This window comes from Dipodomys merriami, unplaced genomic scaffold (genome assembly GCF_024711535.1).
Source record: "Dipodomys merriami isolate MVZ:Mamm:240054 unplaced genomic scaffold, mDipMer1.0.p SCAF_15, whole genome shotgun sequence".
Classification (NCBI taxonomy): domain Eukaryota; kingdom Metazoa; phylum Chordata; class Mammalia; order Rodentia; family Heteromyidae; genus Dipodomys; species Dipodomys merriami.
Genome location: NW_027202826.1, coordinates 21,762,649 through 21,783,565, shown reverse-complemented (window position 1 = coordinate 21,783,565; position 20,917 = coordinate 21,762,649). Strand labels below are relative to the sequence as shown.

At 36.8% G+C, this 20,917-nt stretch overlaps 2 protein-coding genes across 3 annotated transcripts in view; one reads left to right on the top strand and one right to left on the bottom strand.

Moving 5' to 3' along the window:
* The window catches only part of Gstcd (glutathione S-transferase C-terminal domain containing), a 75,893-nt gene extending 71,690 nt beyond the window's left edge, over positions 1 to 4,203 (bottom strand). Inside the window, exon 1 of the mRNA XM_070022396.1 lies at positions 4,001 to 4,203. The gene's annotated coding sequence lies outside the window, so the exon portion shown is untranslated. The remainder of the gene's footprint in view (positions 1 to 4,000) is intronic.
* Positions 4,204 to 4,300: 97 nt separating this feature from the next.
* Positions 4,301 to 19,119, top strand: Ints12 (integrator complex subunit 12). 2 transcript variants are annotated; one of them, XM_070022395.1, is made up of 7 exons: positions 4,301 to 4,357; positions 8,412 to 8,576; positions 9,927 to 10,079; positions 11,714 to 11,901; positions 12,476 to 12,635; positions 13,598 to 13,744; positions 17,892 to 19,119. In XM_070022395.1, the coding sequence occupies exons 2-7, from the start codon at positions 8,421 to 8,423 to the stop codon at positions 18,474 to 18,476; spliced, it is 1,389 nt and encodes a 462-aa protein (XP_069878496.1). In that variant the 5' UTR covers positions 4,301 to 4,357; positions 8,412 to 8,420; the 3' UTR covers positions 18,477 to 19,119. The 2 variants fall into 2 exon arrangements, with proteins under 2 accessions (XP_069878496.1, XP_069878495.1); XM_070022394.1 differs by having other exon boundaries at positions 4,336 to 4,639.
* The last annotated feature ends 1,798 nt before the right edge of the window (positions 19,120 to 20,917 follow it).

Genomic DNA, 20,917 nt, shown 5'->3' with positions numbered 1-20,917 from the left:
ATTCTGAGCACATTCTTGCCAAGCACAGAAATAGTGTATCATTTCGTCTTTCTCACCTTTGACAAGGTCATACTGCAATTGCTCCTGAGGGGGAGTGAGAAAGCATCAGACCAAGCCATCAACTCTAGGAGCTGAATAAATAACACAGTATAAATCTCTTCCTGGGTATGCCCAATGCACTTAGTAATTTTGCAAAGGGGCAAAAGGTAAAAAAAAAAATTGAGAATCTTCAGATATATTAAAATGGTTGCATTAATCGAAAGTTCAATATGTAGGCATGTAGACATCTTTTTACACTGTCATTCTAATTAATGTTTCTTGGCCTTTAAAAGTTAAATTTTTTAAAAAAAATCTAAAACATTTTTTACTACTTTAGTCCATGCAAATTGTATCAATGTATGTGTGGTGCATGAAAGAGAGAGAGAGAGAGAGAGAGAGAGAGAGAGAGAGAGAGAGAGCTGACAATATACTTTGCTACAAGCAGAAAAAAGTCATTTGAAGATTTTGGGGCTTAGCCAGGTGCTGGTGGCTCATTCATAATCCTAGCTACACAGGAGGCTGAGATCTGAGGACTGCAGTTCAAAGCTAGCCTGGACAGAAAAGTCCCTGTGAGACTTTTATCTACAATTAACCACTGAAATGCCAGAAGTGGAGCTGTGGCTCAAAGTGGTAGAGCTCTACTTTGAACAGAAGAGCTCAGGGACAGTGCCCAGGCCCTAAGTTCAAGGCCCACAACCATTAAAAAAAAAAAAAGATTCTGGGACTCAAAATTTAAGTCAGTATTTCTGGTGACTGAATACTACATAATAAATTATATATTACATAATATGATGAAAAGATGTATTGTACAGCAAAATATTGGTTTTTTTAATACTATTATTTTTGGAAGTGCTGGGATCAGATCTAGAGCCTCACACTTGCTAAGCAAGCACTCTGTTCCTGAGCTACATTCCCAGTCTGTATTGTTTCTTTATCACTTATATAAATTCCTTATAATGGATAAGCATAGATGGATAAGGATATAATATATATATATAATTTATAAATTATATAAATTCCTTATAATGGGTAAGGATAATGAGTAAGGATAAATTCCTTATCCATTGACATTATTAAAATATTTCTTCCCAGAAAAGATAGAGGACTCATGTTAAATACTGTGTTCAAATATTCAAAAACATTGATACTGAAGCTAAAAGCCAGTCACAAAATGATAGAATATAAATGTGAAATTCTTAAGTCCACATACATATTAATTGAATATACTGTAGAAAAAACAGGGTTTGAACAGCTTACAAGTATGAAAAATTACAAACATTTCTCTCCAAGATTAAAATTTAAATGCTTCATATCTCTGCTACATCAAATGTCCAATATTTCAATGACTAAAGTTTAACTCATGTTTCTTGCCTTTCATAAATCAACACTATTTAGTTGCACCTGACATTCTATTATAAAGATATATTTTTTTAAAAGCTTGACCTTCTGAAGGCAACAGCTAATTAACTAAAGTATTATTGGTCAATCAAGGAAACATTATATAATGTAGAAAATACATTCTAGAGAAAAAAAGTGACTAAATTTTCACAACTGGACAAGTAGTCCTAAAAGACTTTAAAAAGATTTAAAAAAATTTACTGTAACTTCAGAAATAAAAAAAGTATGTGATCCTAAAGAATTAGAGAATCACCTGCTGCTATGAAATCAAAATGCTTGCAATTGCATCTGACCTCATAATTAAAAGGGATTCACAGTATGAAATGCTAACATTGAAGAAATAACACCAACAAGAAAAAAAGTAAATTTTCTCAGCAAACAATACCTACATGGCTTAAATTGCTGCGTCTAAAGTCTGACACAAAAGATTTCGGTCATCTACTATACCTTGAGGATAGAAAGATAGGCCATCTTATACTACAGATGTACTGCATCAGTTGCCTTGCCCCAGATGTTTAAAGGAAGGAAGGATAAATTTGCAACTTGGATGTTAAGTACTTATTTATTTATTTTTTGTCCTTCATGGGGTTTGAATTCTGGGCCTGGGTGCTGTCCCTTAGCTCTTCAGCTCAAGGCTAGCTCTCTACCACGTGAGCCACAGTGCCAGTTCCAGTTTCCTGGTGGTTGATTGGAGATAAGAGTCTCAGGGACTTTCCTGCCCAGGCTGGCTTTGAACAGTGATCCTCATACCTCAGCTTCCTGAGTAGCTAGGATTACAGGTGTGAGCCACTGGTGCCCGGCTTAAGTACTTATTCTTAACTCAAACCTAAGTGGTGATCCTAACTAGAAAGTAAAATAGACTGAAACATTTTTTTTTCTACTTTGGCAAGTGTGGGGTTTGATCTCAGGAACTCATGTCTGCTAAATAGGTTCTCTACCACTTGAGCCCTGCCGCCAGCCCTAAACAAAACATTATAGGTCCATTACTACAAAGGCTTTGGAGTCTTATTTAAAGTAGGCAAAACCATTTAAGTGTACAAAACAAAGCAATTAAATCTGATCAGGCAATTCACAATTCTCAAATTTAACAATCAATCCTGTTTTTGAAGGCCTTTTAAAAGGATACCTACTCGTCTAAGTCAAACACAATTTCAAGGAAGTATATGTGTAGCAGTTGTGTCCAGTGTGTGCTCCTACAAGCCAGTTTTAAAAATACATATAGCTAACGTTTATTAAATATGACAGCAAATCACTCGGGTTATTAGTTTATTTTCATATTTAAATGACCATGTGCCCATGTTTAAAATTGTCACAACACTGATTCTTGCTAGCTTTTACATTTTCTTCTGTCAACATGGTGTGTATATGTAGGCTTTGGGAATATTCAAGCACACTCCCTTTATCAACAATTCAATACATTATTAAATGCTGGAGAAAAAGTGGGGGGCGGGGGAGCGCCAATCCTTGTGCTTGAATTCAGGACCTGGGCACTGTGACTGAGGTTTTGTGTTCAAGGCAGGCGCTCTACCACTTGACCCATAGCTCCGCTTCTGGCTTTTTGGTAGTTCGAGGGAAGAGTCTCACAGAACTCTGCCTCCTGAGTAGCTAGGATAACCGTTGTGAGCCACGAGGGCCCCGCTGAATTTTTTTTCTTTTTAACATTCAAGAATTTATGTTATTGAATAGGAATAGCATGCTGGTGTTAAAAATAAATGTCACTTCGCCGGGCGCTGGTGGCTCACGCCTGTAATCCTAGCTACTCAGGAGGCTGAGATCTGAGGATCGCGGTTCAAAGCCAGCCCGGGCAGGAGAGACCGTGAGACTCCTATCTCCAATAAACCACCAGAAAACCGGAAGTGTGGTAGAGCGCTCGCCTTGAGCTGAAGAGCTGAGGGACAGAGCCCAGGCCCAGAGTTCAAGCCCCACGACCGACAAAATAAAAAATAAAAAAAATAAATAAATGTCATTTCATTCCAGGACCAAGTAGGGGTGGGATGCGGGACACATGTTAAGTAGATATTTGTTATGCTACGGTGATTGTCATGTAGGTTAAACTCAAATTTTCCTAGGTAATTGAATAACCGACGGGAAATACTGTTGTGTGTAACAAGCACATATCCCCCCCCTGAACCAAGTCCTTGGGGCCCATCCGTTACGTAGTAGGCAATGAAAAACTTAGGTATCCGAAAAAAGGAAGAAAAAAAAAACAGTTAAAACCGTAATCCAAGAGACTTCCTACTGATACTTAGCCCCCCAACTAACCCATCAACTCCTAGGACTGAAAGCTGCTCCCATCCCTCTATGGGGGGGGGGGGGGGTTAGGCTTGGGAAAACTATGAAGCCAGGAAAAACGTGGAAGGCCAAGAGGCCCTCCTCCACGGCTTCGCCCTGGGAGGTGTCCAAAAACGATGTGAGGCTGAAGAGGCACGGCAAGGAAAGGCTTTCGTCTTTCCCGCTCTTCCCCAGCCTCCTCGGCCCCGGCGCCCCACCAACCAGGGGCACAGCCCGGCCCTGCCGGCTCGCGGGGCCCGGGCGGCGGCGGAGGCCCAAGCGCCCTCCTCACCTGGTCGCTGAGGCGCGGCCAGGCTCGAACGCGACACGGGCGACGCCGGCCCACCGCGCCTTCCAGCCCAGCCGGAGCCGAGATTCCGAGGCTACTTCTGAGCGTCGCTGCGAAAGAAAACAAAAAAACCAAACCAAACCCAAAGGTCGGGAAAATAAAAACGCCCGCGCCAGGACCCCCTCATTCATAATACGGCGGGCCGGAAGACGGCGTGTGGCGCCACTTCCGGCTGCGTCACCGAGACACGTTCCTCTCCGCGCTTGCTTTCCGGAACCTTTGTGTTGGACCGCCGGCAAAACGCCGGGGGACACGTTCGGAAGGAGAGCCTGGGAACGGACTGCGCGGCGGGGCGGAGCGGTGAGTGGTGCCGGCACGTCCCGGCGCCGGGATGCTTCTGGGGGCCTCGAGACCCCCGCGAGGGCCGAGAAGGACTGTAGCTCTGCGCAGACTTAGTGTCCACCCTCTGCTCGAGGATGAATCTCCCAAGTTGCAGGCAGCTGCGCGGCCCGGCGTGAGAGCTCCCGCCCCCGTCGCGGAGGGCTGTGCCTCCGAGGGAGCTGCGGGCGGAGGACCGAGGCCCCGGGACCTGGACCTCGGAACCGGGTCTCGGAAGTCCGGGGTGGTTACCGCACCCCTCCGGTACTGCTCCCTCTTTTCAGCCTTATCTTCTGGCTCCCCATCTCTAGGGCTTACGAGCAAGGCCTTGGGTTGGTTTGCTTGCTTGCGGGTGCCGATTCTGAGGCTGGAACTCAGGGACTGGCTTCTGATCCCTAAGCGTGTCTTGCTCAAAGCTGGCGCTCCACCACTTGAGCCGCAGCTCACCTGCTTGCTGGCTTTTTGGTAGTCAAAGGAGATGAACGTCTCAGGAACTTTATCGCCTGGGCTGGCTTCGAACCGTGATCATCAGGTCTCAGCCTTCTGAGTAGCTAGGATGACAGGCGTGAGCCACCTGGCTCTTCGAGGTGTTTTGCTTTGATGGAGGGGTTCACGTTTCTTTTTCCAAGCGTTTCCGTTTGCTTTTCAGCTCCTCCACCGTGTGATCAGTATTCGATTGGGGAGGGGGCCAAGTATCCAGTGGAGGAATGAAAAAGAAAAAGAATGTCAAAGCTTGGAAATACGTGAATGGGGAAGTTTCTTTGAGGACTGAAATAAGACAGCCGTCCAGCTATTGCACACTATACGAATAGTGTTTGCTGTTAGTTTGATTGTTCGGTTTGTTGTTGCACGTGCAAATCAGCTTTGAAGACTGGCAGATAGAGAGGAAAATAAGATTTAGAGGAAAGCATGAATTTATACTTACCTAAGAACATTTGATTTATTTTGAGATTACAAAAGCTCTAGAAATTAAAATTTAAGCAAGAACGTAGCTTATTATTTATAAACACCTTTTAAATGAGAAGAATTAGGGAACTAGCAGTGCACCAAACAAACAAAACAAAACAACAACAACAACAAAAACCAACCCTGTTCTCCCTGAGTTTACAACTCTAATGGAATTAATGAGTTGAAGCCAAAATCGAAAGATTGGGAAGAAAGAGCATTGCAAACAGGAGCATCAGACAAATTCCCAGTATATGAAAGGTGGTTTTGTTTTTGCTATTTGAGATTTGATTTTGTTTGATAAGGGAAAAGTTGACTTTCTTTTATGACTTTTGGTGCAGTAATGTGAGAAATTATTCAAATGATGTAGGGAGAGAGACAAGACCATAATACATTGATCATTCATTCCACTTTGATCACTTATTTTAGCATGCTACAAAGTGGTAAGTTGGCAACATAGATACAGAGCCTCTTCCTGAAGTACTGTTTTATAAAGTATATAATGGCACTTGTGAAGAAAAATAACATGGTACAAGGTACACAATCCTGGCACTATAAAAGAGACTAAAAGGTACCTTAGCAGGAAGATATTATTAATAGGATTTGGGAAGGAAAATCACAGTAGCTGTCTGATCTTTCATTAGAAGTAATGTTTTAAAGTGGATCTTAATGGTGTTTGGAAATATAAAAATGGACAACAAGATTCTTAGAAATGAATGGCAAAAGCTAGCCAATTGTTCTGCTGTAGGGAATATCTTGGAAAGATGAATATATATTTGTGTGTGTTAGTGAATGTTCTTAAATGCTAGGCGAAGAAATTAGTGCATAGTTTTGAAGATGATGGGAAGCCTTTAGTTTTTCATCAAGAAAATAAGAAAAATGTAAAAGGGAAAAATCTGAATGAAATATTAAAATAGCAAATGTTGGAAGACAATAATCAAATTATTATTAAAATTCAGATAAATTAATGACAATCTTAATTTGAGTAGTAACAGTGCAACATAAAAAAACATGGTACTGTGTTAGATTCAACAGGAATATTTCTGATTAGATATAAAGAGTAGGGAAAGAGCCCTGAACCTTGATGACCAGAGAGTGGTATCATTTATTGGAAAAAAAAAAGGTGTAATACAAGGTGAGATTAACCATAACCTTAACTTTTAGTTATAATTGAATTTGAGATATCTTTAGGTCCACCTAGTAATCTTGGAATACAGAATTTGAGCCTAGAAGTGTGCATATTTCAATGTCATGTGAAACTTAGAAGAGGTGAGTAGAGGGAGAAGGAGTAAACAGTCCATTTTCAACTTGGCTTTCATATGCCAGAATTCCACCTACAGCAAGTTTTAATGACATAAACCCTGAAAATGGGAATTACTGTGTTGATAGATCTTTAACTGTAGCAATGTATGTGTTGAGATTTTACAATATTAACTTCAGGGACCAAAGAAGATTGTAAGCTGTATATTTTGATCAAAGGATTGAATATGAAGAATACTTTTTTTTTTTTTATTCCAACAATTCTTTGCTTGGAGAAGTATTTGAAAAAGTGGCAAGTAGAAATAGAACCACTTTGGGCTGGGAAGGTGGCTCAGTGGTAGAGTGCTTGCCTTGCATGCATGAAGCCCTGGGTTCAATTCCTTGGTCCCACATAAGCAGAAAAAGCCAAAAGTGGCGCTATGGCTCAAGTGGTAGAGCACTAGCCTTGAGCTGAAGAGCTGAGGGATAGCACCCATGCCCAGAGTTCAGGCCCCACGACCAACAAAAACAACAAAAAGAAATAGAACCACTTGATAATATCGCTAATCCCAGAAAATACAACTTTGTAATGTTTTAGAATTTCATAAAACTTTGTTGTGTAGCTTCAATTGTCTTGGCTATTTCTGAAAAGCTCCTTAGAGGACAAAACATAACAAGCCTTGTGAGATATACATATATATCCAGAGCCGTACTGCAGAGACATTACTTTGTATAAAATAGGCTAATGCATGAGACGTCACCATCTAGATGTGGCATAATAAGCTGATATTTAATATATTTTCTGAGATATTTAAAATGGGGACAGAAGAATAAAAAGAGGAAAAGATATATTGCGGTACAAGGTGCCACAATGGCCTCTGCAGCTATCACTTACCACATCTTTAACCATTGTCCTTCTGTGATTCAGTATCCACCTGCTACCCCACACACGTGTACACTGAATCTCTGGTTTTGTTCTGTTTTCAAAGTAAGGTATAAAAGAAGACATTTTGTAAAGTTGACCTAAACACAGCCAAATTCCTATTACTAAAACTATACAAGGTGTTGCTTAAAATAGTTAGAAAGTTCTGTGCCAGGGAAGATCTGCCTTTAAAAGTTTGCCATTGCTGGGCATGTTGGTGCATACCTAGAATCCCAACAAATTAAGACCAACCTGGTCTACCCAGAGAGATCCAGCCCAGGGTACGTAGTGAGATTGACCCTGTCTCAAAACTGACAATGCAACCGGGCATCGGTGGCTCACGCCTGTAATCTTAGCTACTCCGGAGGCTGAGATCTGAGGATCGTGGTTCAAAGCCAGCAGGAAAAGTCTGTGAGACTCTTATCTCCAATAAACCACTCAGAAAACCGGAAGTGGTGCTGTAGCTCAAATGGTAGAGTTCTAGCCTTGAGCTGAATTGCTGAGGGATAGTGCCCAGGCCTAGAGTTCAAGCCCCACAACCTATCAAAAAAAACAAAAACAAAAAACAAAAAACACCTAACAATGCTCTTGTTATTTCAGTCAGAGATAGAAAAGAAATTTCAGTTTTTCTTTTTTTAAAAAAAAATTTCATTTTTTTATTGTGAAAATACTGTACAGAGGGGTTATAACTACATGGGCAAGATAATGAATACATTTCTTATCAAGCATTGTAGCCTCCTCCTTTGTTTCCCCTCTTACCCCCCCACCCAAAACTCCCTGCCCCCCCCCCACAGAAATTTCAGTTTTTCTGTAGTAACCTCTTAGTCATTTTAAATTTGCACAGTATTATAAATAAAATGAAAAAACTTGAACATTGGTAATTATATCTTGTCTCTAAATTACTTTCCACTTTTTAAAAAATTCTTTCAGGTGTTTACAATGGCTGCTACTGTGAACTTGGAACTTGATCCCATTTTTTTAAAAGCTCTAGGTTTCTTACATTCAAAGAGTAAAGATTCTGCTGAAAAGCTAAAAGCATTGCTTGATGAATCATTGGCTCGGGGCATCGACTCGGGTTACCGTCCAACTCAAAAGGTATCTACATATGAGTTTAAAACTTGGATAGAGTTTTGTAGTAGTAGTACAGTAATCGCACTTAGGTCATCTCAAAAAGGAAGAACTTAAATTCTTTAGTTTCCTTCATTCTCTCAAGCTTTCAGAGAACTCATATACCACACAGAATAGTTCTTCTACTTTGCGCATATAGAATTCCACTTCCAATTATTTATTGTCAATTTAAGTTGCTGAATGTAACCACAACTTAGTATTAATTATTCTGTAATGTTTTAGGACAAGCACTTAAATGAAGTAAAGGGATGAGCATTTTCCAAACAGTGGGTAAGATGGCTAGAATATGATTTAAGGAAAGAGAGGTATAGGTGAAGTCAGAACTGTGTAGCTCCAATCTTGATAATAATGAAGCAGTCAGTGGCAGTTTTATCTAATAAGAATATTCTGGAAGTGAAGACACCTTTTTAAAATCCCAGTTTACCTCTTTTAGTTGCATGATGACAATAGTGTATTGTGAATGTTTACCACATCCCAGACACTTCTGAGTGGTTTGTGTGTAATTTCAATTATGATAATAATCTTTTGTGATTGGTATTGCTTATTTTCCTCATTTTACAATAAGGAAACTGGGTTGTATGGGAACTTCATTTCACACAGCTGCTGTTTGTTTATTGGCAAGTGGGGATAATAAGGACTACTTTGCAGAGTTATGAAAATTACAACAGGTAAAATATGTGAGTCAATTAGTGTAACGTCTGCCTGGAACATAAAAAGGCTCTTAGTGAATGACAATGCTTATTATATTCTTTTATATCTACTCAGAATTCTTTTCAAATTCTTTCTGTCCCTAAAACTCCCCCAGGTCTGAGAAAGTTGGTACTTAAACTAAGAAGGAAAAGACAGAGCACTATATAATTAGCTGAAGTCTAATCACAGTCTGAAGCTCAAGACATAGTCAAGCCCCAGGCTCAGTACTTTTTCTTTTTTTTTTTCTTTTTTATTATTTTTTGTTTTTATTTATTTTAAATTTTTATTGTGAAAATACCATACAGAGGGGTGTACTTTTTTCTTAAGATACATACCTACAGGGTATTGATTACAAAGGACTACAAGGAAATTTGGAAGTATGATGGATATGTTTATTACAATGATTGCATTGCTAGTGTCAAACCTTAGCAAGCTTCATACTTAAATACGTGCAGTTTATATGTCAGCTTTTCTCAGTAAAGCTACTTAAGAAAAGGACATTACATTGGTCATAACATATTATCTCAGTTTTTAACTGGAAATTGCTTAAGTTTATTATCTATTGCTTATAACATATTAGGTAATGTGAATACTTAAGAACTGGTATCTTTTTATTTTGCACTTTAGGATGTAGAGCCACCAAAAATTTCAAGCACAAAATCTATTTCTATTAAACAAGAGCCTAAAACAGCATCCACTCTTCCTTCTGGCAATAATAATGGCAAAGTCCTCACGGCTGAAAAAGTAAAGAAGGAAGCTGAAAAGAGACCTGCTGATAAAGTAAGATCATATTTTAACTTTGTTTATAAGAAAGTAAATTATTTTTCCATAAACAGAAACTGTTTTATGTCTACTTCTTTTATATAATAGGATATACATACATAATGGGCACTCAGTAATATACTTGGATAAATGCTAACTTTTTGAAAATTGAGTAAAATTTCGAAACCTTTTCTTAAACCATTTACATACTACTTTCAACAAATGTTTTGGCCTTTGGAGATACAGTGATTTCAAAGTAAACTGTGCCCTAATTGAGAGATTTTGTCTAAAATGGTTGCTGACAAATAAAAATTAGGAAAGCATGTTACCAAGGCCATAGACAATGCTTTGATGGTATATTTTGGACAAATTTTGAAAATAGTAATGAAAAATTAGTAGTTAATGAAAATAAGCTAAGATTTTCCTCAATAACTCTTTCCCTCAAGGTGGACCATATTACTCCATAGATGTTTCTAATTTTGTTAAATGCTGGGTACTCATAAGCTATATATTATTTTTGTGCTTTTAAACTTCCACAGTGATAATCATACTGTGGTAACTTTTTTCCACTCAACAGTGAAATTTGTGTTATGCATGTAGAACTAGATAAATTTTAATGACTTTATAATTATCTATGAATAAACTAGTTTATCCATTCATCTACTGACAAGAAACTAGGATCTTTGTGCTATGCTAACTTTTTGTGACTGTGATTTGTATAGGATTTTTACCTATATGGTGAAAAATAGAATCTGTCATGTTTAACTCCTAAGTATTATCAAATTGCTTTCTAAAATGGCTGCACTGAAGTTTATTCTAACCAACAAAGATAAGACTCCAAATTTTCTATGTCTTACCAAATTTCAGATTTTATGATTCAACAGTTTTATCTACCCTGTTCATATTTTAAAAGATCCAGAACTAGCTTTCAAGTACATAGGGTCCTGTGTTATTTCTAGATAATGGTAGAATGCTTATTATTTATTTTTTTTCAGTAGAGTTTAAATACTAGTAGTTCATAGCTTAAAATACATAAGATAAAAATAGACTTACTAATGCTGATTTCAAATCTAGCATTGTGCTTAAAAAATACATATATACATAAATATATAGATGAGACAGTACAAGTAAATCTAGTGAACTTCTAGAATTCTTTAATAGAATACAAAGAGAAATATAAGTATATACCAAACTGTTCTGATTTATTCATTTTTGCCTCGCTATTTTTTTAAAATTTTTAATTTATTTTTTTTCCAGCTTGGGGCTTGAACTCAGGGTTAGGGTGCTATCACTGAGTGTCTTTGTGCTCAAGGCCAACGCTCTACCATTTGAGCCACAGCGCCATTTCTGGCTTTTTAGTAGTTTTTTGGAGATAAGAGTCTCACAGACTTTCCTGCTAGGGCTGTAACTGTGATCCTCAGATTTCAGCCTCTTAACTAGGTAGGATTATTGGGGTGAGCCACCTGCTTCTGGCCTTGCTATTTTTTTTTAAAGGTAGTGGACACAAGTTAGTTATAATTCTTCCACAGATCTTTAATGTGCCCATCTGCCCGTAAATATAGTTTATTGCATGCTTTCCATCTTACCTCTCAAGAATTTAAAGTTTAGCATTTTGTTCTACTTTTATTATTCTGATTGGGTTCTTTTAATAGATGAAATCAGAAATTACGGAAGGAGGTGACATTCCAAAGAAACCTAGATTGGAGAAACCAGATACTCGAACCTCCCCCATCACTGTCCAAACCAGCAAGGATTTGGCTATGGCTGACCTTTCTAGTTTTGAAGAGACTAGTGCTGATGATTTTGCCATGGAAATGGGCTTGGCCTGTGTAGTTTGTAGGTAAGTTATACATTAGTTTCTTTGGAAGAACAAACAATCCCTTCTTGTTTTGGGGCATTTCTATTTCATTTTTATTATTTGAAGGTGAAGAACAAATAAGTAGATTGTCTTATCAACTGCCCATACAGCAATTTAACATCTGGAAAATGGTTAAATTTTTAATTCTGGGGTTCCAGAAAGAAAGTGTTTGTATTCATTAGTGAGGAAGAATATGTTAAGTAGAAAGTATTTCCATTGTTCTTTTTAAGAAATCTGTATTGCTTTCTTTTCCTCTGAATTGTTGATAGACTTATCTGAAGACTACTCAGAATCTGCTGCCTTCTAGAAATAGGAAAAAATACACAATGAGAACTGACTAGGAAAATATAACCAAATTTATGGCATATAATATATTGCCTTCAAAATAAATGAAGTGCTTGTGCAGTCTGTGTGTTGGGATTTGTTAATTTTCGCTTTTAGTGAAAATTTCGTTTTCCTTTTAACATATCAAATGTAACAGGAACCACTCTGAAATGAATCACAGGTGTTAAATTCAAGAAAGTATGATGTGTGGTTTTGGTTTTTTTTTCCTTAGACAAATGACAGTGGCATCTGGTAATCAATTAGTAGAATGTCAGGAGTGTCATAATCTCTACCACCAAGATTGCCATAAACCCCAAGTAACAGACAAAGAAGTGAATGACCCTCGCCTGGTGTGGTATTGTGCCCGATGTACCAGACAAATGAAAAGAATGGTAGGGATTATTTTATGTCTGTTTTAACCAGCCCTTCACTTGATGCATGTGTTCAAAATTTAAAAATGACCACCTAATATATTAAAAAATAAGGTTTAAGCTGTTTTTTTAAGTGTCTGTGTATATATAGTATGTGTGTTTTATGTTTCTTTGCCTAAAGACCAGATCTGTATTATATGCATTTTTCTCTATTCAGCTTTTAGCACCCTCTAATTCAGATAAATAAGCAGGATTAATATGTCAGTGTATTTATAAGCACTTTATAATACTGAGAAAGCACTGTGGAAAGAGATGAAATACAAAGTCTGTCTTTGTTGAGTATGATAGGAAATAGAACTTGTCCATACCTGGTTGAGTTGAAGCCATCAGCTCTATAACTGCACAGCAGCAATATTTGTATGTGTGCCCTGTCTTTCTATCTGTGTTTCCCTCATATTCTTAGAGTGGCTGTTTAGGGTGTATTTCCAATGTACTATCTCATTTTGCTGTTCATTAGCATAACTTATTATATGCCATAGTTTTCTAGTTTCAGTTGATGTAAAAAATAGATAAATTAGAAATCAAGAAGTTGCTATCTATTCAATGATGTATCTCTCCCCTAATTTTTCTTTCTCCTTAGATGAAGACTTATTTTTGTTTGAATTTAAGGCCTTGCATTTGTTGGGAGGTGACACTTGAGTCAAGGCCTCAGCACATATTTGCTTTAGTTATGGTTTTAGGTACAGTCCCGATTTTGCCCTAAGCTGGCCTTGGATTGTGATCCTCCTATTTATGTCTTCCTTGTATTATTACTATTTAGAAAATGATAAAAAAAATCTATAAAACTAATAATAAAATGATAAAAATGTATGTCTTGCAGTCTGTATTTTCAGTGTCATCACAATATTAGAAATTTAACTTTTATTTTACCTTGTCTTTTGTTTTTATATTTCAGTTAATCCACTGTTGTTTTTTTAATATAGGCTCAAAAATCTCAGAAACCACCACAGAAACCAGCCCCCACAGTTGTTTCTGTAGCTCCAGCTGTCAAGGATCCATTGGTTAAGAAGCCAGAAACTAAACTAAAGCAGGAAACAACTTTCTTAGCCTTCAAGAGAACAGAAGTCAAGGTATGGTCCATTTTTATCTACAGTTATACCTTAATCTAGTCTTAAGCAATGGATGAATAACTTAAAAATCGAATGGAAAACTATATTTTGCATTACTATATGTTGAAAATACATTTTATTAACTAGCTAGAAAGGAAACATTTAATCATTGAATATATAATCCTAGTATTTGTCTTTATCAGAAAGAACAACAATCTAGGATTATTTCAGAATGACATTTCTTAGCTTTTTTATATAGTGGATACTTATTTCCAAGGACAAATTTGGATTAAATTCTAATTAGTGCCAACAGTAGAAATAATTTCACTAGTACTCACACCATTAGAGCTCATTGGCCTCTTAAATGTTTTTCCGATAAGTAGATTGACTATTGAAGAAATTTTCTTAATTGGTCTCATGGATTATTTTCTTTATTATTATGAGCTTTCATAGTATTTACTCTTTATACAAAGAAACCATACAGTATAGTGAGAGAACCACTCTTCATTTTCTGAGTTCCTATAGTCCATTATTAGCCTTCATATAGTGATAATGTCATAGAATAAAATATTTTCCTAAAATAATTTTATAAGAAAAAGTATACTTTTGTTGAATTATATATTCCACTAACGAGCTATAAACAGAAGAAAAACACTTAAGCCCAAATTCTCAAAGATCAGCCCCAGAAAATATTGACGGTACTACCTCGTCTCAGTAGCTAGATAGCAAGCTCAAGAACTTTTGTTTGATATAAAATATATGAATATAAAATGCTCTAAAAATTACTGGTAACTTTACTTGAAGAATTTTTTTTTTACTTTATTTACTAAAAAAGAGTTGATAATCAAAGGGGATATCCATTATTGATTCATTATAAAGGAATGTAATGAATTAGAATAAAACAAGAACTAATTTATTAAAATTAGTTATGTTCTATACTTAATTATTTTTGGTATATTTTCTTATAACCTGTTACTATTAAAGTTTACTTTTTAGCTGGTGGCTCACGCCTATAATCCCAGCTACTCAGGAGGCTGAGATCTGAGGACTGCAGCAGTTCAAAGGCAGCCTGGGCAGGAAAGTCCAAGAGATGCTCATCTCTAATAAACTATTCAGAAAAAGCTAGAAGTGGCACTATGGCTCAAGTGGTAGGGTACTAGTTTTGAGCAAAAGAAGCTTAGGGACAGCATCCAGGCCCTGAGTTCAGGCCCCAGAACTGACTAAAAAAAAAAAAAAAAAGAAAAGTTTACTTTTAGGCAATCCTACATGAAATCATTTTATGGCAAATAAATTCATATCTTGGTTGTTTTTGTATGAGAGATTTTGATGTTGTGTGATAAATGTTTACTGTGAAAAAAAAGTTTGTTCCTGTTCACATACAACAGGCAATTGTTTTCTTAACTGTAGTAATTAGCAAAAAGATATTTTAAATTATAAAACATTTAAGTCAGGCATCTGTGGCTCACACCTATAAATCCTAGCTACTCAGGAGGCTGAAATCTGAGGGTCAAGGTTCGAAAGCCAGCCCAAGCAGACTTATCTCCTCCAGTTGACCACTAGAAAACTGAACATGGAGATCTGGCTCAAGCAGTTGAGTGTTAGCCTTGAGCACAAAAGATCAGTTATAGAACCTATGCCCTGAGTTCAAGCCTCAGGACAGGCACCGGAAAAAAAAAAGTTTGCGAAATTTTATTTTCTACAATGAAATGTAAGAAACTACTTTTCTGCCATGTTTTTCTTCTTTACTTTCCTTTGTCCTGATTTTATTGCAAATTGTCATCCTGTTGAAAAGCAGGATCCCGCAATGACAAAACATTAAAATAAAGTGCCAAAACACAGAGAATTTGTTTTTTGTTTATATTTCATAAGGGTTTGTCTTTTTAAATTGTTTCATATGAGTTTTCCTTGATTAACAATGTTGGAAAGCTATTTAGCTATATATAGCAGGCAATTTTATGTGTAATAGAAAGGAAAAGGGGGAAAAAGTTATTCTCAAAATGAAAATCACAAGTTTTCTGTACCTGTGCCCTTTTGCATTCTTGTCTTTTTCTCCCATTACCAGTGTGTATTCCTCTAAAAGTATAATTTTTCTGTGACATTTTCTTATGCCGTATTACAAAAGTATATCACTTTTCAGAATATGTGAACAAAAATCTTATAAAACGAAGGTCTCAAAACCCTCTGTTTTGATTATATTGGTTAAAAATGTTCACATGAAGACAGTATTGAAGTCTACCTTTTATCCAGCTCAAAGTATTTTATCTGTTCTTGCAGCGTACAGTTCCAAAATAAAATTGCATATATTTGAAGCATAATAGTAACTTAGTGTATGTGTGTTTGTGCTGGTACTAGGGTTGAACTCAGGGCCTGGGCACTGTCCCTTAGTTTTTTCACTTAAGGCTGCCTGGTACTATACCACTTAAGCCTCACATATCTCTACTTCTGGCTTTTAGCAGGTTAATTGGAGATAAGAGTTTCTTTTGTTTGCCCAGTCTGGCTTTGATCTGTGATCCTCATTTCTGCCTCCTGAGTAGCTAGAATAACAGGCTTAAATCACTGGTGCCTGACTAATAACCAGTTTTTAAAGTATGATTTTTTTTAAATAAAACTTTACTCTTGACTGCTGTGTGAACCCAACACTTTTGTAAACTGTTCTTAACAGGCAGAGAATGTCAATAATAAGTTCAATTTACAATAAATTTGAGCAAAGAACATTTTGCCTTGTTGGAAAGTGAAAACAACTGTTGTTGTGTTAATAGGAACAATATATATTTACATTGGAACACTGGTATTGTTGTGAGCCTCTTATTAACTAAGTAGGAAGTTGTCAGAGAGGTTAAAGTGTTTATGTCCTTGAGAAACATATTTGGGTCAGAGGCATGGCTCAGGTGTCAGAGTGCCAGCCAGTGAGTGGAACAATAAACATCTCTGTCCTGATTATATTACGCGCGTGCGCGCGCGTGCGCGTGTGTGTGTGTGTAAGGCAGTTAATTGAACCTTGGATGTAGAAAGCAGGAATCTATTATGAAATAGGTTCAGTGAAAATGTGGGTAAATTGTCAAACTGAATCCATGAGATCTTTGTTTAACTAATTAATTATTTTTTTACGTGGAGATGTATTTTTAGGTTCTGTTTGCTAGGCAGGTGCTGTACCACTTGAGCCACATCTTTCACCATAGGGTTTCACTTCTTTTGCTGGGGGAAAACGTATTTTGCCCAAGCCATTGTGGGCTCTGATCTTCCTATTTATGCTTCATTCTTCCCCACTTAGCTGAGATAACAGGAACAATGCCATCAAGCTATTGCCCAAGTGAGCCTCAAACCACAGTACTCCTGATCTCTATACACTTCCAAATAATTGTTTCTGTGTATATACATATAATTTACAGTACTAGAGCTATTGCTTCATAATGACTTTACAGCTTGTATATATATTATATACATATGACTTTATAGTTTGTATACAACTGAAATAATTACTGACTGGATCTTTATCTCAGGCATCTCTTGAATATCCTGGGTGTAAACATTTTTGTCTACTAAGTATGGATATTCAACTTTGGCATGATCATCAGTCATTTAGAACAAAATCTAAAGAATTAGATGTTTTTCTGAACTAGATAATACCTCTGAGTAAAAAAATTGTTAAAGCACTAAGTCAGATTTTTTTGCTGTAGCTTTCTCCTGGGTCCTAAAGCAATTGCCAGAAAAGGCATTTCATCATTTTCTTTTGGAATCATTTCAATAAGAATGTGCGAGCAGGTGCTACTAACTCATGTATGTAGTCCTGCTTAGCTGGTTGAAGCCAACTGATCAGACAGACCTCCTTGACTTATCTCTAGTTAACCAGCAAAACATGAGACTGGAGAAATGGCTTAAGTGGTAGAGATCCAGCCATGAATGAAAAAACCAAGCAAGAAGGCAAAGCCCTGAGTTGAAGCCTGAGTACTGGGTGGAGAGGGAAGGTTGTAAACAGTAGCAAACCCCACTAGCCGTGCATATTTTATTTCGAGTCTGCTTAACAGAACCCTAATTTTGAGATATGGTTTAAATTTTGCAAGTTACTACTTTTGTACCTAACAAGTCTGTTATATTCAAGGATATAAGTATTGGTTATACTTGGCTCTGATGTAAGATTTATCACTTTTGTTTTTTTGTTTTGTTTTAGCCATCCACAGTTATTTCAGGAAACTCTTCTAGTAACAATGTTTCCTCTTCAGTAACTAGTGGCCTAACTGGATGGGCTGCCTTTGCAGCCAAAACTTCTTCTGCTGGTCCTTCAACAGCAAAATTGAGTTCAACAACACAAAACAATAGTGGGAAACCTACTACCTCTTCAGCTAACCAGAAGCCTGTGGGCTTGACTGGTCTGGCAACAACATCGAAAGGTGGAATAGGTTCCAAAATAGGTTCTGGTAATAGCACCACACCCACTGTACCATTGAAACCACTTCCGCCGCTAACCTTAGGCAAAACTGGCCTGAGTCGCTCAGTTAGTTGTGACAATGTCAGCAAAGTAGGTCTTCCTAGTCCTAGTAGTTTAGTTCCAGGAAGCAGCAGCCAACTAAGTGGGAATGGAAATAGTGGTACTTCAGGCCCCAGTGGAAGCACCACTAGCAAAACCACTTCAGACTCAAGCAGCACTCCCTCAGTATCCCTTAAAGGTCCAACTTCACAAGAATCACAGCTCAATGCCATGAAGCGATTGCAAATGGTCAAGAAGAAGGCGGCCCAAAAGAAACTCAAGAAGTAGTGTAGCCAAGTAGGTTTTTATATCAATCATCTACTTTAGTGGTTTAAAAAAAAAAAGCAATTATTGTTAAAACATGAACACAATTTAATAAAAAAATCTTGAGAATCAAAGTTCTATTGTTTCTTCACAATGCTAAATATTATTTAGTCAAACTTGGAATCTTTCTTATTAAAGATCTAACATTTTTGTTAAAATGACTGATTCTTGATGAGACCTACAGAAGACTGATAATATATGCAACTTTAAAAGACATTGTTCATCTAGAAAAATGTCCCAAGAGTCGATCCTGCTGAATGAGGTGCCTTACAGGGATGATCCAACATAAGGATTTCTTTTAATGCTTTCCTTCCAATATTCTGAGTGTTCTGGTTCAATCATCATCACCCTCTTGGGAACTGATTCTATCTCTTCAATTATTTTGTCTTTTTTCAAAATTTTTGTGATTGATTTCTCATTCCCTGTATGTATATTAAAGTTTAAAATCACTTCACATCACTTTGTGTAAGAATTGATCTCTTCCAACAGATTGTGCGTTCTCATGCCTCTTTAAGGCCCCTTTTCTCATTGTGTCCACATTTCCCCACATTACCAATGGAATATATGCTAGTAGTATATATTCAATAAAAGCAGAATTTTGACTCGACTTTGTTGTGCACATTCCTGAGAATTCTTGAGAAAATCTGCAAAGAAAATACCTTACAAAATAGAACATTATTACAATATTTAAAATTATATAAGAAATTGGAGAAAGCCATGAATACATTTATAAGCCATCCTGATATTTTTAAGTAATGAATGAAGAATATATTCCCTAGATTATTTAATAACATCCCATTCCAGTCTTTTCTAAAATGTGGATTATTTTTCTGAAAGACAAAACAAGAAAAGGCAAACTGTACCTAGGTGTATCTAGCCTGCAGAGACTCAGTTTGAGTCTAGTAGCCCTGAATTAAAGGTATGTCCTATTGTTAAAGGTATGTTATATATGTTATATTTTTATAAATCACAGAATTAGTGATGGAATTTTTTATATACCACTTAGAGAATATAGAGAGGACATAAAATTAGACTTATAGAACCATAACTGTTAAACTAGTGGTCTCTTCATGGAAAATATAAAGTCCAATGTCCTCTAGTCAATTAAATTTAATTATTTTTATCAACTATAATGTAATTCTGTGCCTAATTTAGCTTTAATATTATGGGGTCTAGATGTTTTCAATATTTAGTGATGCATTGACTACAGTGTGAAGCCATAATTACGACAAATGGGCCATAAAGGTGTTCGTTTGGCTTTTGCCATCTTAAGAGATAATTTCTTCTTTTATTAACAGAGCTTTGGAGGTTTTGGAATGAACAAAAATCCAAAGAGCTAGAGAAGATTTTGCATTCTGTATTTCAGTATTAGAAACAGTTTCATAAATCACCTAAATTACATTCATCCCAAATAGTGACAGGTACTTAATAACCATCTCTAAAAATTAATGTTTTGATTATATGCAATATTCCAGTACTTAAAGTATGACATACATTGCACTGCTCTGATTAAAAATATGCATTGTACCTCTTCTACACTGCTCAACTTTCATGCTTGGGATACTTTTCTGGAGTATGTGCAGTGTGACCTTTTACCATGATTTCATTACCCAAAGCAATTTTGCATTGCTGGATTAATTTACATTCTCTAAACTTTAATATGTGTACTTTAAAGCATCTATATTTTAAAATAGATGTTGTATATTCACTTGTTTAAAAAGAATTAGCTACAAAAATTTCCCTTGATTCTTGGTTAAGAAAGCACTTTTGAGCATCCTATTTTGTACAGTATTAATCTTTAAAGAATAAAACCCTGGCTCATGCCTGCAATCCTAGCTAGTCAGAAGGCTGAGATATGAGGATCACAGCCAGCCAGGACAGGAAACTCCATTAGACTCATCTCCAATTAGTCACAGAAAAATAGAATAAAAATAAGTGGAGCTATAGCTCAAATAGTAGAGCACTATTACCATTGAGAAAAAAGCAGCATCCAGGCCCCAATTTCAAGCCCCAGGACTAGCACACACACAGAAAAAGAAAAGGAATATAACAATTACAGTAATATGCCTAGCTTTAATTCAAATGCCACCAATAAAATCATTTTTTAAGTATTTCTTGAAGACACATTTCATAGCTCTCTTGGAAGTTTATTTTCCTTAATTTGCAGTAAAATAGTATCTCAAGATTACAATGTTCATTGTTAAGTAAAATAAAAATAAGGGTATTGGCCAGGCTTTGGTGGTTCACACCTAGCTACTCAGGAGGCTGAGATCTGAGGATCATGCAGTTCAAAGCCAGCCTGGGCAGGAAATTCCGTGAGACTCTTACCTCCAATAAACCACCAGAAAACCAGAAGTGGCGCTTTGGCTCAAGTGGCTGAGTGCTCACCTTGAGCTGAAGAGCTG

Coding starts and splice junctions, on each gene's coding strand:
- Ints12 (XM_070022395.1), top strand. CDS start 8,421: ATGGCTGCTACTGTGAACTTGGAACTTGATCCCATTTTTTTAAAAGCT. Junction 8,577..9,926: donor GTTACCGTCCAACTCAAAAG/GTATCTACATAT, acceptor TTTGCACTTTAG/GATGTAGAGCCACCAAAAAT. Junction 12,636..13,597: donor CCAGACAAATGAAAAGAATG/GTAGGGATTATT, acceptor TTTTTAATATAG/GCTCAAAAATCTCAGAAACC.